The 14674-nt window shown below is 39.5% G+C and overlaps 1 protein-coding gene across 1 annotated transcript in view; it reads left to right on the top strand.

The window, feature by feature from the left end:
* The window catches only part of UNC119 (unc-119 lipid binding chaperone), a 119906-nt gene that overhangs the window by 81055 nt on the left and 24177 nt on the right, over positions 1–14674 (top strand). Inside the window, exon 2 of the mRNA XM_073616766.1 lies at positions 12749–12862. Coding sequence (XP_073472867.1) covers positions 12749–12862 — 114 coding nt within the window. The remainder of the gene's footprint in view (positions 1–12748; positions 12863–14674) is intronic.

Below are 14674 nucleotides of genomic sequence, written 5' to 3'. Positions count from 1 at the left end.
GCAGCGCTTCAGGACCGGCGCGGTTTCCAAAGAAAAAAAAAAAAAACCTTAAATCGAATCGTGAATCGAGTTTTTTTTAAGAGAATCGAAGATTTTTTTTTTTTTTTAAGAAAATCTCCCAGCCATATATATATATATATATATATATAAAATACACACACTGGGTGTACCTGTCAGAGTGTCCATTTTGAAATCTTAGTACATATTGTATATTGTATATATATAACTTGGTGTATAGCTTGATTACGATTTTCCGGCATGGTGTGACATTACAAACTGCCTTAACACTGTTGCACAATGTGCGCTCACTATCCTTTCTTTCACCATGCTGATAATGACACACACAGGGATTAATCTCGTGTGTCCCTGCCTTCCTGTCTTATTTCCATGTGGAATGACTGATGGCTGTAACTGTACCTGCCAGTGAAATCCATATCCAGCTCTAGCGGTGAGCTAGGTAGGATGGAGCCAAGCTACCTGTGTTTATGGAAGACGAGCTGACAGACCATTATGGAACCGTGGCAACTCTTAATCTGTTTCTATTTCAGGAATGCCGACTTAATGAGGTTGCAAAGCGGCTTAAGAGTTGTATGGTTTTAGTCAATCAGCATTTACAAATAATGCACTGTGCAGCCAGCTGTAATATTTGTGACACTTATTAATGCAAACTGCTGCTGTTGTCGGTTTAAAGAACATTTCTGAGCAACAAGGAAATCTGTGAACTGCTATCAAGAAACATAGTGACTGTGCAAAAATCTATAAAAAACCTTTGTTTACTTTTTTATCAGTATTTGTAGATCTTTATACTGTATATAATTCTTCCCTTTAAGACTGAGCTTGAAAATAGGACTGTAGTCTCTTGCCAGTCATTCTGGTCTGCATGCATAGCTTTGTTTAGCTAGTTTCACACTTTGTTGAAAATTGAGCATCATTTTGTATAGATCTACAGAGCAGAATTTGTTTTCAGAATAAATAGTGTTGTCTTGCGGTTTGCTGTTCTGCCAAACATGCATGTATGATTTTTGGTCCATTGTGGTGCATTAGCGGCTGACTTTACGCAGCGCATGCCAATGCATGACACAATGCACGTTAATGCATCACAGCGGGCCAGCCGCTGAGAATGATTCCTAAAGCCGCGTACACACGAGCGGAATGTCCAACAGAAAAAGTCCGATGGTAGCTTTTCATCGTCTATTCCGACCGTGTGTATGCCTCATCGGACATTTTTTTTTGAAAATTCTGACGAACCTAGAAATGGAACATGTTCTAAATATTTCCGATGGAACCAATTTGGGATAACCGCTCGTCTGTATGTTGTTCCGACGGACCAAAAACGACGCATGCTCTGAAGCAAGTACGAGACGGAAGCTATTGGCTACTGGCTCTTGAACTTCCCTTTTCTAGTCCCGTCGTACAGGCTGTACGTCACCGCGTTCTGGACGGTCGGACTTTGGTTTGACCGTGTGTAGACAAGACCGCTTGAATGGAATTCTGTCAGAGTTCTGTCGGAGAAACCTTCGTGGTATAACCGTTCATTTTCTATAAACAGCAGTCTAGGTATTAATGTCTGTCGCCCGGCAGCTCAATGTAGTGAAGGGCCCTTGCTCCCTCTGTGGAATCAGTGGTCTTTCTGCAGAGGTCTGACATGCCCCCTGCTGAGTCAGAGCTAGCACTGTTCATTCAGCAGAGAGCATATTTTTTGTGATTGCACAGATATAGGCCTGACTAATAGATTGCTCCTGTAGCAGAGAGCTCTGTGTAAAAAAAAAAAAAAAAAAACCCATAAAAGTAGAACTATAGGCAAAACTTTTTTTTTTCATTTTGAATAGAGTAAGGCTGGATTCACACCTATGCAGTTTTTGTGCTTTTTGCATTTTGCAGCTTTGCACTGCAGTCCATTTAACATGGTTTCCTATGGAACACGTTCTGTAGTGCAAATCAGCAAAATGCGAAAAGCACTAAAAATGCATAGGTGTGAATCCAGCCTAAGGGAGACTTATAACCCATGTCAGATTTTTTTTTCTTCATCTGTGTCCCATTGTGGAGATTTCCTTTCACTTTCTGTCCAGTAGCCAAACAGGAAGTGAGAGGAAATCCCTGCAAATAAAGGGAATTCCTTTGGGACCCCCAGGCCACCAGAACTAGTGTCCCCATTGGAAGATTTCCCCTCTATTACTTTTCTGGGAACAACCCAAAATTTGGGATTTTCTTTTGGTTTCACTTTCAATGAGAACAGTAAACAGGACAAATGGAAAGGAATCTACTTAATGGGGGCACAGACAGCAATAAAAACTGACAGGGGTCCTAATCTCTCTCCACTCTATTCAAAACTAAAGAAAAGATTTTGCCTTTAATTATATTTCAACTGTTCTGACACAGTTCAAAATTTCTGAAAGCTAGGTCCACGCTCATATGACGGTACTTGGGCCTAGTGGTTGACTGCTTATTCACTGATTACTACATCGTGCAAGGCCAGGGGAAATTGTGTATATGGATCCTATACCTAGATTTACAGTGCCTTGAAAAAGTATTCATACCCCTTATAATTTTCCACATTTTGTCATGTTACAACCAAAAAACATAAATCTATTTTATTGGGATTTTATGTGGTAGACCAACACAAAGTGGCACATAATTGTGAAGTGGAAGGAAAATGATAAATGGTTTTCAACATTTTTTTATAAATAAATATGTGAAATATGTGGCGTGCTTTTTTTTTCATGCCCCCTAAATCAATACTTTGTAGAACCACCTTTCACTGCAATTACAGCTACATGTCTTTTTGGGGATGTCTCTACCAGCTTTGCACATCTAGAGTGAAATTTTTGCCCATTCTTTGCAAAATAGTTCAAGCTCTGTCAGATTGGATGAAGAGCGTCTGAACAGCAGTTTTCAAGTCTTGCCGCAGATTCTCAATTGGATTTAGGTCTCTACTTTGACTGGGCCATTCTAACACATGAATATGCTTTGATCTAAACCATTCTATTGTAGCTCTGGCTGTATGTTTAGGGTCATTGTCCTGCTGGAGGGTGAACCTCTGCCCCAGTCTCAAGTCTTTTGCAGACTCTAACAGGTTTTCTTCTAAGATAGCCCTGTATTTGGCTCCATCCATCTTCACATTCTCTCTGACCAGCTTCCTTGTCCCTGCTGAAGAAACGCATCCCCACAACATGATGCTGCAACCACCATGTTTCACAATGGGGATTGTGTGTTTAGGGTGATATGCAGGGTTAGTTTTTTGCCACACATTGCGTTTTGCTTTTAGGCCAAAAAGCTCAATTTTGGTCTTATCTGATCAGAGCACCTGCCAGATGTTTGCTGTGTCCCCCACATGGCTTCTCGCAAACTGCAAACTGACTTCTTATGGCTTTCATTCAACAATGGCTTTCTTCTTGCTACTCTTCCATAAAGGCCAGATTTGTGGAGTGCACGACTAATAGTTGTCCTGTGGACAGATTCTCCCACCTGAGCTGTGGATCTCTGCAGCTCCCCCAGAGTTACCATGGGCCTCTTTGGCTGCTTCTCTGATTAATACTTTCCTTGCCCAACCTTTCAGTTTAGGTGGATGGCCATGTCTTGGTAAGTTTGCAGTTGTGCCATACTCTTTCCATTTTAAGATGATGGATTAAACAGCCTCTGTAAGATTTTAAAAACTTGGGATGCTTTAAACTTCTCTACAACTTTATCCCTGACCTGTCTGGTGTGTTACTTGGCCTTCATGATGCTGTTGGTTCACTAAGGTTCTCTAACAAACCTCTGAGGGCTTCACAGAACAGATGTATTTATACTGGGATTAAATTATACACAGGTGGACTCTATTTACTATTTAAGTGATTTCTGAAAGCAGTTGGTACCACTAGATTTTAGTTAGGGCTATCAGAGTAAAGGGGGCTGAATACAAATGCACGCCACATTTTTCACATATTTAATTATAAAAAAATTTGAAAACCATTTATCATTTTTTTCCACTTCACAATTATGCGCCACTTTGTGTTGGTCTATCACATAAAATCCAAATAAAATACATTTACATTTTTTGGTTGTGACATGACAAAATGTGGAAAATTTCAAGGGGTGTAAATACTTTTTCAAGACACTGTACTTCATTTTTGAGGCTAGTGCAGGCATTTTAATACTATAAATCTTTTCTTATTATAATTTATACACATTGACTGTTGGTAAAATGTCTTGGTTTAATTAACTAAACTAGCCCCAGGTATTGTATTCATTGTTAACAGCTGGTGCAACATGCAGATGTGACTTGAAGGCTTCTTCAGTCTTTCTCCTCTAACTGCGCATTTTTAATTTGCCTTTAACTTTTAATCCTGTCGGTGTGTGGATTAATTTTGGCATGGATTTAGAGGTGTATAGTATAGAAATCTTTCCTTTCATACATTGTGACTTGAGAATCTGTATGATGTGATAATCTGAAAGGGTAAAACGTGTTCGGGTGGTCTAGTGCCTAAGCTTTAGCTACAGAAGTAAAGCTGTGGGATGTTTAACTTGTAGCTCCTCAATATACAAGAACTACATTTTTCAATATGCAATCATTGTATTATTCTATATCTGGTCTAGCCTTCTTACCTTGTGAGAAACTAAAATTGCTTCATAAGAGTTTAGCTTTCGGTAAATACATTGTATAGGTTTGTTTATGTCCACTTAAAACATGGAATCTTTTTAGGATGACCAATCCCCAATAGTTTGCCCAAATCTGTTCCTATACCCTCTTTGCCAGACTATCAAATGCATCATCATTGCCAGGCCTAGTGGCTACCAGTATGACTTCAAATGATGTTAATGGCTAATAGCTTGGTTTTACTTTTCTTTATATCATAAGGATTATTATTTCTTTCCCAAAAATGCACACCTTTAGACTTGTACTGTAAGCTATAACAATGTCTGACCCTAGTAGTCTGGACAATTCTTGCCTTGACCTTCCTGCTGCATAATCAAAAAGGGCTCATAATCCCCGCTGCTTTCAGAACGCTACCATAGTTCTGTGCCTGCTTTGTGCTTCTTTTGAGATTGTGAGATGTAATTTTTCATCTAGAAAGGATACTTGCCATACACACAGCACAAGTGTAAGAATTTATTGAACACTTTTATAGGATGGTTGTATTTCAAGAGTGTTAACAGATAGTGGTGTTTGGTGATGATGGCAAGCAAGCACAGCAGAAACATGATACCAGAATATTGGAGGTGAACACTAATTGGGCCCAAGCTTTCAAAGCAGATGGCTTTGAGAAACGTTTTCCTACAGATACGTCAATATTTTCGTCAGGCTTTCTGTATGAGAAAGGGAGAGAGAAGCTTACAGTAGGTGTGTTTGAGAATATCTCTTCTGAAGAGAAGCAAAATAGGTTCCCACATCACCAGATTAGTGAAAAAAGTTAGTGAGGAGTATAGCAGGTAAATACTTGATGGTTAGAGCCCTGGAACAAGGCAGAGCTAAAAATTGGCTGCTGGTTAGTACCTCTGCTGCACAGATTATGTGCTACACCGTATAAGTGGGCATCCAGCCATCAGAATACATGGAGCTGCCTGCAACCTGAGGAAGCTTTGTTGGGTTTCTATTTGTAGGTTACTTGGAAAACTCATTGTCCTGTTAACAGCTATGAATGCAGTTCTTAAGATGTAGAAGTAGAACACAATAAACCCCAACTGAAGTTTTCTTATGTTTGCTGGATATACTGTATTTACTGTGAAACAAAAGGTAAATCTTAATTTGCTTACTGAGTCAGTAATGCAGCTTTTAAATAGCAAAACTCGTTCTTCTTTTGGTAGATAAAACGCCTTCTGTATATGCTGTATAGATGTGTTTTTTGTTGTTTGCTTGGAGTTCAGCTTTAACCTGAAAGTCACAATTTGCCTATAGCTGTCTATACATTAAAATGCTTGAACTTGTACAACCTCTGCTTATGTATTATTTTATAGCTTGCTTAATTTAAGCTTTGTACACCCTACTAGTTTTTTTTCTCTTTACATCTGTTTATTTTTAAATATAACAAAGATTGACAAATTGAGTACATATAAGGATGGTGGTACAATATTCAAATAGCAATAGAGCTAAACACTTCGATTTATGAACAGGATGAATATGTAAAAATGTAACGAGTAGAGCAACAAATAAACCAATAAAGTATTACATCGAAAGCATTATAAAATTCTATTCCGTTCTATTGGTTCATTTTGCAAAAGCAGTAATAAGAAGATCAATCGAATAGGTATATATTAAAAACAGAAGAGATAATCTGTTTATAAGTACTACACAATATGAAAAGTAAGGTAGAAAACAAAAAATAGGAATAGAGCGAAGAGGGTAGAAAAAAAAAAGGGGGGGAGGGTTTACAATTATAGAAAGTATAGTCAAGACAAATATAGTAACATTACCAAAGCAATAATAGTGTGTCATCAAAGTCTGGAGGTAAACAATGCTTAACCCAAGGAAGCCAGAGTTTCTCAAATTGACAGATTCGATCTCTTTCGATTGCTTCTATTTTAGCAAGAATAAGAGCTTTATTAGTTCTGTGTATGGTTTCAGCTAGAATTAAATATTTCGTTTTCCATGCCTTAGCAATGGTTTGTTTTGTGGCTGTTAGGAGCTGTAAAAAAAGGCAAAATTGATTCTGTGTGATCCCATCAGGTTTCATGTTTAATAGGGCTATAGCAGGATTGGGCTGTATAGGTGTATCAAAGATTTTGGAGGCTAATTAAAAAACTGCCTTCCAGAATTTTTGGGCAATCCCACCCAATATGAAGTCGAGTGCCCGACTCTTAACAGCCGCGAACACAAGCCCCAGGGTAATCAGAAGCATATTTCAATATTCTAGCAGGGACCAAATAGCAACGGGTTAGCACCTTAAAGTTAGTTTCCACAGCAGCAACATTAGAAGAAGCAGACATAAATGAGCGATTAAGGTCTAGTTTCCATTTCGAGATTTGAGGGGGACCAGTGTTAGTACTAGCTAAAATTTGCTTATAGAGAAATGAAACAAGTCCTCTAGCATGTGGGTCAAAAATACATATGCGTTCAAAACACATTTGGGATAGTTGGGAGTTGGAATTGAGATAAGGTTGGAAATTTTTTTTGCTTTGCAAATATCGGAACAGTTCCGGTTGAGGAAGTCCACATGTATCACACAAAGTAGGAAAAGAATGTATGAACGAGGCAGATACCAAACAGATGTCAAATAAAACCAAAGAATTTCCAAGCTCAACTTACCAACCAGCCTGCGACCAACCAAATTAAGCTGTCTAACAGTATGCGTTAAAAAAAAAGGGGTTTAGTTGCACACATTTGCAAATACATGCATAAGCTGCAGGCCACGGCAAGGCACCCTGTATCCTGCAGACCCTAACTCTAACTTTGAAGAGTCTCCACAGTGGGAGCACATGTATTCTAATGGATAGATGAAGGGCAGGTGACTGGAGGGAGCCCAACCCTCCTTAAAGGCGCAGGAATACACTGAACACCCAGCACATTGCACAATGGCAGCAAAGGTGTCAGTGCAGTGCCTGACCAATATGTCAACAATACAAAAAAAGGTCACTGCCCCCACCTATAACTGGTCTTCACAGCAAGGAGCACTGGAAGGGCAGACGCATGTCAAATAAAACCAAAGAATTTCCAAGCTCAACTTACCAATCAGCCTGCCACCAACCGAATTAACCTGTCTAACAGTATGCGTTTAAAAAACAGGGGTTTAGTTGCAAACATTTGCAAATACATGCATAAGCTGCAGGCCACCGCAAGGCACCCTGTATCTTGTAGACCCTTACTCTAACTTTGAAGAGTCTGCACAGTGGGAGCACATGTATTCTAATGGACAGATGAAGGGCAGGTGACTGGAGGGAGCCCAACCCTCCTTAAAGGTGCAGGAACACACTGAGCACCCAGCACATTGCACAATGGCAGCAAAGGTGTCAGTGCGTTGCCTGACCAATATGTCAACAATACAAAAAAAGTCACTGCCCCCACCTATAACTGGTCTTCACAGCAAGGAGCACTGGAAGGGCATAAATTAGCTGTATTCCATGCTTTGAAAGCATTAGGAGCGATCCAGGCAGGGTAAAAAGCAGGATTTTTAACAAAGAAAGGAGCGGTAAATGAGGAGATTGAAGGACGAGAAGTTTTGAATCTGTCCCAGATTGATAAAGAATGTTTTGTGATAGGTTTACTAATAAAAGTACGATCAGTTGGTCTTAACCATAAGATGTTAGATACTGAAATAGGGTCACAGTCAATAGACTCAATTGTTACCCATAGAGGAATTTCTTTGATTGCATGGTATTTTGGTAAATGTGCAAGTTGTGCAGCATGATGGTAAGCTGAAATATTTGGGAGACCTAAACCTCAGCAGCATTGTGGTTTACAAAGAGTGGATTTAGAGGTTCGATGTTTCGTTTTACCCCAGATAAAAGAGATAATTCTGCGCTGTATAAGCAGTAGAAAATTAGATGGAACTGGGATGGGCAAGACTTCAAAAAGATATAAAAACTTGGGCAATATAGCCATCTTATTTACAATAATTTTGCCTAACCAGGATAGAAGACCATTGTGATATTAATTCAGTAACCTGTTTTAGTAATGGAGGGAAGTTAGCTGAGTATAAGTCAGTTATCTTAGGAGTGAGTTGTATTCCTAGGTATGGAAGTCTATAAGGTGTCCAAGAGAAGGGAAGTGAATCTTTAGCAAGCTGAAGGTCTGAAGGAGACAAGGATTTGTTGTGTGCAGATGATTTTTGATAGTAAACTGTTAAACCCGAAATGTGTGCAAAACGGTTTAGGACAGAGGAGATTAGGTGCTGTGATATGGGGAGAGGACATGAAGAGTAAGATGTCATCTGCAAAAAGACATACTTTATGATGACTTCCAGCTAATTCAATACCTTTTTATGTTTTGATCAGATCTAATTGAATGGGCCAAGGGTTCAATGAGGAGTGCAAATAGGAGGGGGGAGAGAGGACATCCTTGATGAGTTCCACTTCTAATAGGGAAAGGGTCTGAATTAAAACCAGCATATTTGATAAATGCATTCGGCTTATCATATATAAGGAAGAAATCCACTTAAAAAAATGCGGTCCAAAACCCAATTTTTGAAGAATATATTGTAAGTATGACCAGGAGACAGTGAAAATGCTTTTCTTATATCTAGCGAAAAAAAACATGCAGGTAGACATCTGAATTTAGCGACATGGGCAAGTAAAGAAGCTCTACGAATATTATCACTTGCTTGGCGTGAGGGGATAAACCCAACTTGATCTCGATGAACAAATTTGCCTATTACTTGATTCAAGCGGGTCGCAAGTATTTTAGCTAAAAGTTTAATGTCAATATTAAGAAGCGAAATAGGACGGTAATTTGTCCAAGAGGTTGTATCGGTTTTAGATTTGGGAAGCATGGAAATTATAAAGTGTATACAAGAAACAAAAAACATTACAGAAAACATTCAAAAAACGAATAATAGCTCGAGACTGTAAAGAAATATAGTGAACAACTCACTGCTGTCAATAAAATTTTTTTTTTATAAAAACAGCCGAAAAGTAAGGAGTTAAACTATAGAAAAAAGTTTGCAGTGAGTGAATTCTAAACTGGTAAGACAAAAAAAAGTTTACCAAACATCTTGTTAGATTGAAGATTAAGATATAAGAATACCTGACATCGAGTCAAACAAAAAGAGAAAGGTCGGTCCATAGAGTCCTCAGGAGTTGGCTTAGAAGAAGAAAAACGACCACGTTTTGATTGCCCCTGGTGACTTTATTTCCTACAGCACCAGCTGATTTTTATAGGGAGCGGGTAACCATTCAATTTTGTGCGTTGCTTTGGTTGAGAGGGCATTCTAGAAGTTGAATGTTTTGTAAAGAGGGGTTCTTCAGCAGAAAGGCAGACATATTTAGATCCTTGGTAAGTGAAGCGAACTGAAAATGGAAAGCCCCATTGATAGGTGATCTGGTGTCGCTGTAAAACTTGAAGTGGCTTCAAAGCTCGATGCTTAGAGATGGTGAGCTGAGATAGATTAGCAAAAAGTTGTTACTTGGTAAGGAAACAGTGAAATTTGGCGATAATATCACGCGGATGGCCATCAGCTTTGCGAGGTGTGAGGGCTCAATGAACACTGTCCATCTCTATTCTTTTGACTTGTATGGAAGGTTGTAGTTCTTGAAATAGGGATAGCATAGTGGCTTGCAAATCAGTGACAGATTCAGGTATTCCACGTATACGGATATTGGAACGCCAGGCCCTATTTTCGTAAACTTCTATACGAGATTGAAGGACTACGTTTTCAAATTCAACTGCATAAGTCTGGGTGTTATTTTCAAGTTCATCAACTCGCTGTTCAAGATTTGCAGTGCTGATTTCCCTAGTCAGACTGTTTTGTTATATGATCTGAGGTTTGTTTAAGGGCTTTGTGAAGCATTTTTTCAAATTGCCTCAGAACAGAAGAATGACCCAGGGTCTGTAAAAGATGTAATTTGTGAAGTTTGTATATCTGAATCTGAATATCTGTTATATTCCCCCTGTGTTGCTACAGACACCTTAGAGCGCTGAGAGGATTTCACTGAGTGTGAGGTAACAGGGGGAGGGGGTGAAGCTAGTGCCATTCTGACTGAAACCTGAGGCTGCGCTGCTTTGTTGTTTTTTGGCTTCATTTTCAGACAAGAACTCCCAAGAACCATTAAGTGGCAGGGATTATTAGCAGACCGAGTAACAATATTTACCGGGTGAAGCTGAGCCGGGACATGGAAACATATCTTCAGGAGCAGAGCTCTAAGCTGGCATGTCTGCTCAGTCAGGCTCCGCCTATGCGCCTCGTAGTTTTTTTTTTGTTTTTTTTTTCCTCAACCCAGTGGCCTGAAGGAACAAAAAACTAATAGCTCGGGAGGAGCCGCTGTATTAACTATGCAATGTTAGTACAACGATCTCCCCCGCTGAGCTATTGTATTCTGACAGGGGTGACGTCCCCTTGCCAGAACACACGATCAGTGCTCTCAGTCATTTCCAGTCATACCCCTTCAACAGAAGCTGGCTTCTGTCGAACCACCTGTCACACGCGGGCCAAATGTCAGCTAGTTTCTATGGAACTGGCCGATGCCGCCCGATATTCGTCCAGTGTGTACAGCCCTTTACTCTAAAACTGATTTTGGTATACACATTATGAAATGGGATTGCTAACTAAGGTCAACACTGTGTAGTAATGAGCACTTCTGCTTTTTACATGTATAATGAATTGCCTGGAGTATTTTAGAAGTTAAAGAGGTTGTTGGGCTTAAAACACTGATAATTACCGTACATTTTAGTAAATGCTGCAGCATTGTGCTGCACACCTTTCAAAACCATCCAACATCCTTTTTGTTTTTCTAAATGATATTCTGAAGAATGCAGCAAAAGCATTGGGAATAGCCAAAAGTGGATAGGAACAGATCCACAACTATGGAGGAAACATCTTGCTGCATGAGTCCCCTATAGATATTAGAATAATTGAAAAAGTGCTGAGCGTCACAGAGTACACGCTAGGCTGCCCCACATCCCAAGTTGCAAAACATTGAAAGAAAATCAGGTTTCCTCTGAGTGGGACTTTTAGAGAGGGGCAGATAGCATAATGAGGTATGAAAACAATATATAAAAAGTATATAAGATTTTATTAAGAAGCGTAGATTTAAAATAATGAGCACATATATACACTACACATATCAAAGAGTCATAATTCAATACTGGACAGGACTAATCATGCAATAACAATTCAAATAAGACAGCTGATAATCGCAGAGATCTGTTTAGTTGATAGTGAACACAACAGAAAAAACCCAACGCGTTTCAAAATTGCTATTTCTTCATCAGGGGTATATGCGATTATACAAAAAACAAAAAAGAGAGGGCGCCCCCGGCCTTGTGCTACCTTCGAAACGCGTCAGCCAGCAGCTGCACGTCTTGTCCGTAGGTCTGGAGACTGCTATCGGTGTATCCATTATCACCATCAATAGACCATTATGCGCAATTTTTTTCTACCCTTGTGAGTAGTATTTTTACGTTTCCTTCTTTTAATAAACTTTTTAAAGATAATGCACAAGGCCGGTGCGCCCTCTCTTTTCTGTTTTTTGTCTGCATGTTAGGATTTCCCTATCCTTGAGGGCAGCAAGGCTGAAAGCTACCATCAATCGAGAACTTTGAACTGTCGGGCCACACATTTATGCGCAAGAGTTTTTGTTTTGTTTTGTTGTATATGCGATCATGTCGCAGAACGTGCAAACGTCTGCAATTTAAACAAATAAACACAAATTAAATGCTTAATATTGACTATACACAGACTGATAGGTACGTATAAAATCACACCGTACTCTACATTTGAATGTGTTTAGACACTGACCGTGCAAACTGTGTAATTCTTGAGTTATTTTCCTATCCAGGATATATCATTTAAAAACAGTGTGTGTTGCAGCTGTCGGCCTGGACGGCCCTCGGCCCGACAGGGTAGATCAACGCACCAGCACAGGTGGATAGGTCCAACGGCAGCAGATATTAGATATCGGGGGCAGCTTGGCCTACCAGATTATATCTAACCTTAAGTGAAATTGAAATTTTTGGTAAATTGACCCAAGCAATAGTCAGAACAGCAGAACCTGTGCAGTGCATGACCAACCTAAGGTGATGAACATTGTTAACATTTTAGCTTTTAGAACTCTTTTTCAATCTGTTCTTGGTGTAAGGATTTATTCCTGAAATCTAACCATCCATTTGCTCTTTTCACAGATTATTTATGCACTCCAGAAGAAAATGTTTACAAGATAGACTTCACAAGATTTAAAATCCGAGACATGGAGTCAGGAACAGTTCTATTTGAAATCACAAAGCCACCAGCATCCGGTGAGGTTACTTTATTAACTACTTGAGTACTTTTCTGTTTTACCCCTTCATTACCTGGCTGTTTTCCAGTTTCCAGTGCCGTCAAACTTTGATAATTACTCAATCATGGAACACTGTACCCAAATTAATTTTATGCCATTTTTTTTAGAGACAGATACTAATTTCTTTAAAAAAAAAGGTTCCTTGTTTTCGATTAAAGTAAAAATGCCATGACCGTGCAAACACCCCCAAAATGACCCCCTTTTGAAAAGTAAACACCTCAAAGTGGTATTATTTTTTGCCACAAGAAACATGCTAGTAATGGTGCACTAGATGTAGAGGAAGGAGGAAAGCAGGTGAAGGGGTTAATGTGCAGCATAAGGGAAGCAAAGGGTTAACATACAGGTCACATAGAGAGGCACTATGAAGATTGGATGTATAGGAGAGGAGGGTGAAAAGAATAAAAACTTTACTTGCAACAGTTGCTGCCTTGACTATATTTCAGAAATAATGAATGACTCCATTAATTAATTCATTAGTTCCTGTTTGCTCCCCTTACTCCATTGTAAGGATTTACAGTGTGCCCTGTGCAGGGCTGTGTTTAGCTGGCAAGGGAATGCACAGGTTTTCCATGCATCTCTGTGCCAGCTGTTCCATAGATGTCTATTGGGATAAGTGGCTGAATGAACACAGCCATTTTGTCCCATTTTGGGGCGCCTCCTGCGGGTGTGGGTGCACCACACTGAATGCACCCAGGGTGAGTTCAGGTCCCACACCCACATAGAGGTCATATTAGGACATAGTGGCTGTGTCTGTGCAGCTGCATTTCCCAAAAGACATCTATGGGACTGCCAGCATGAGGATGCATGTTCCAACTGCATCTTCTTGCCAGCAAAACATATCCCTGCATGGGGCGCGCAAGTAATCAACCTGTGTGAATAGGGCTTGAAAGGAAGGGAAGGGGGGCTCATAGATGCAAACATACACTGTTTACATCAATGTTTCTCAACTCCAGTCCTCAGGTACCCCCAACAGGTCATGTTTTCAGGATTTCCCTCAGATGAAACAGCTGTGGTAATTACTAAGGCAGTGAAACTGATCAAATCACCTGTGCAAAATAATGGAAAGCTTGAAAACATGGCCTGTTGGGGGTACTTAAGGACTAGAGTACAGAAACATTGGTTTACATCATGTGGTACCTGTAATTGGTCTTTTTATGGTCAGTCACAGTAATCTAAAGTGAGCGTACAGAGCCGCTCGGATTGGCTCTGTACAGAAACTCTATATAGAGTGTTCTAGGCACTAACAAGTTCAGTGTTATGAAAATCACATTTAACTGGTAACATTTTATTCTATTTTATGCAGATAGGATTGGAAAGTGCTGTGTATTCATATATATTATATATATATATTTTTTAAATTTTTTTTTTCTTTGTGATCATTTGTACAGCGGGTATTTGCAAGGAAGACATTGTAGAGTTATACAGTCATTAAACCTAGAGCACTGTGGGTTTTAAAAGGTTATTTATTTATGCAAAGAAACTTGGAATCATCTGGCTTATTCAATACGCTAATGCAAAGCTTGGCCATAGACCTATGTATAATATATATATATATATATATATATATATATATATGAAAGAGATGAAGAGATGCATACAAAGTAAGGCATCTGTCCTCTCCAAGTTCTGGAGGAAAGGGGTCCACATCAATCTTTTTCCCAACTCTATACAGCCCAGTCGTTGCTAATTGAAAACGTGCAGTTCTGTTTGAAACTCTGTAAGCACCCATGGTAGTGTCAAAGTTGCTGTCACTTTTGTGTCTGCATGTAAA

This window comes from Aquarana catesbeiana, linkage group LG02 (assembly GCF_042186555.1).
Source record: "Aquarana catesbeiana isolate 2022-GZ linkage group LG02, ASM4218655v1, whole genome shotgun sequence".
In the NCBI taxonomy this organism is placed as follows: Eukaryota; Metazoa; Chordata; class Amphibia; order Anura; family Ranidae; genus Aquarana; species Aquarana catesbeiana.
This window is presented reverse-complemented; position numbering and strand designations above follow the sequence as displayed.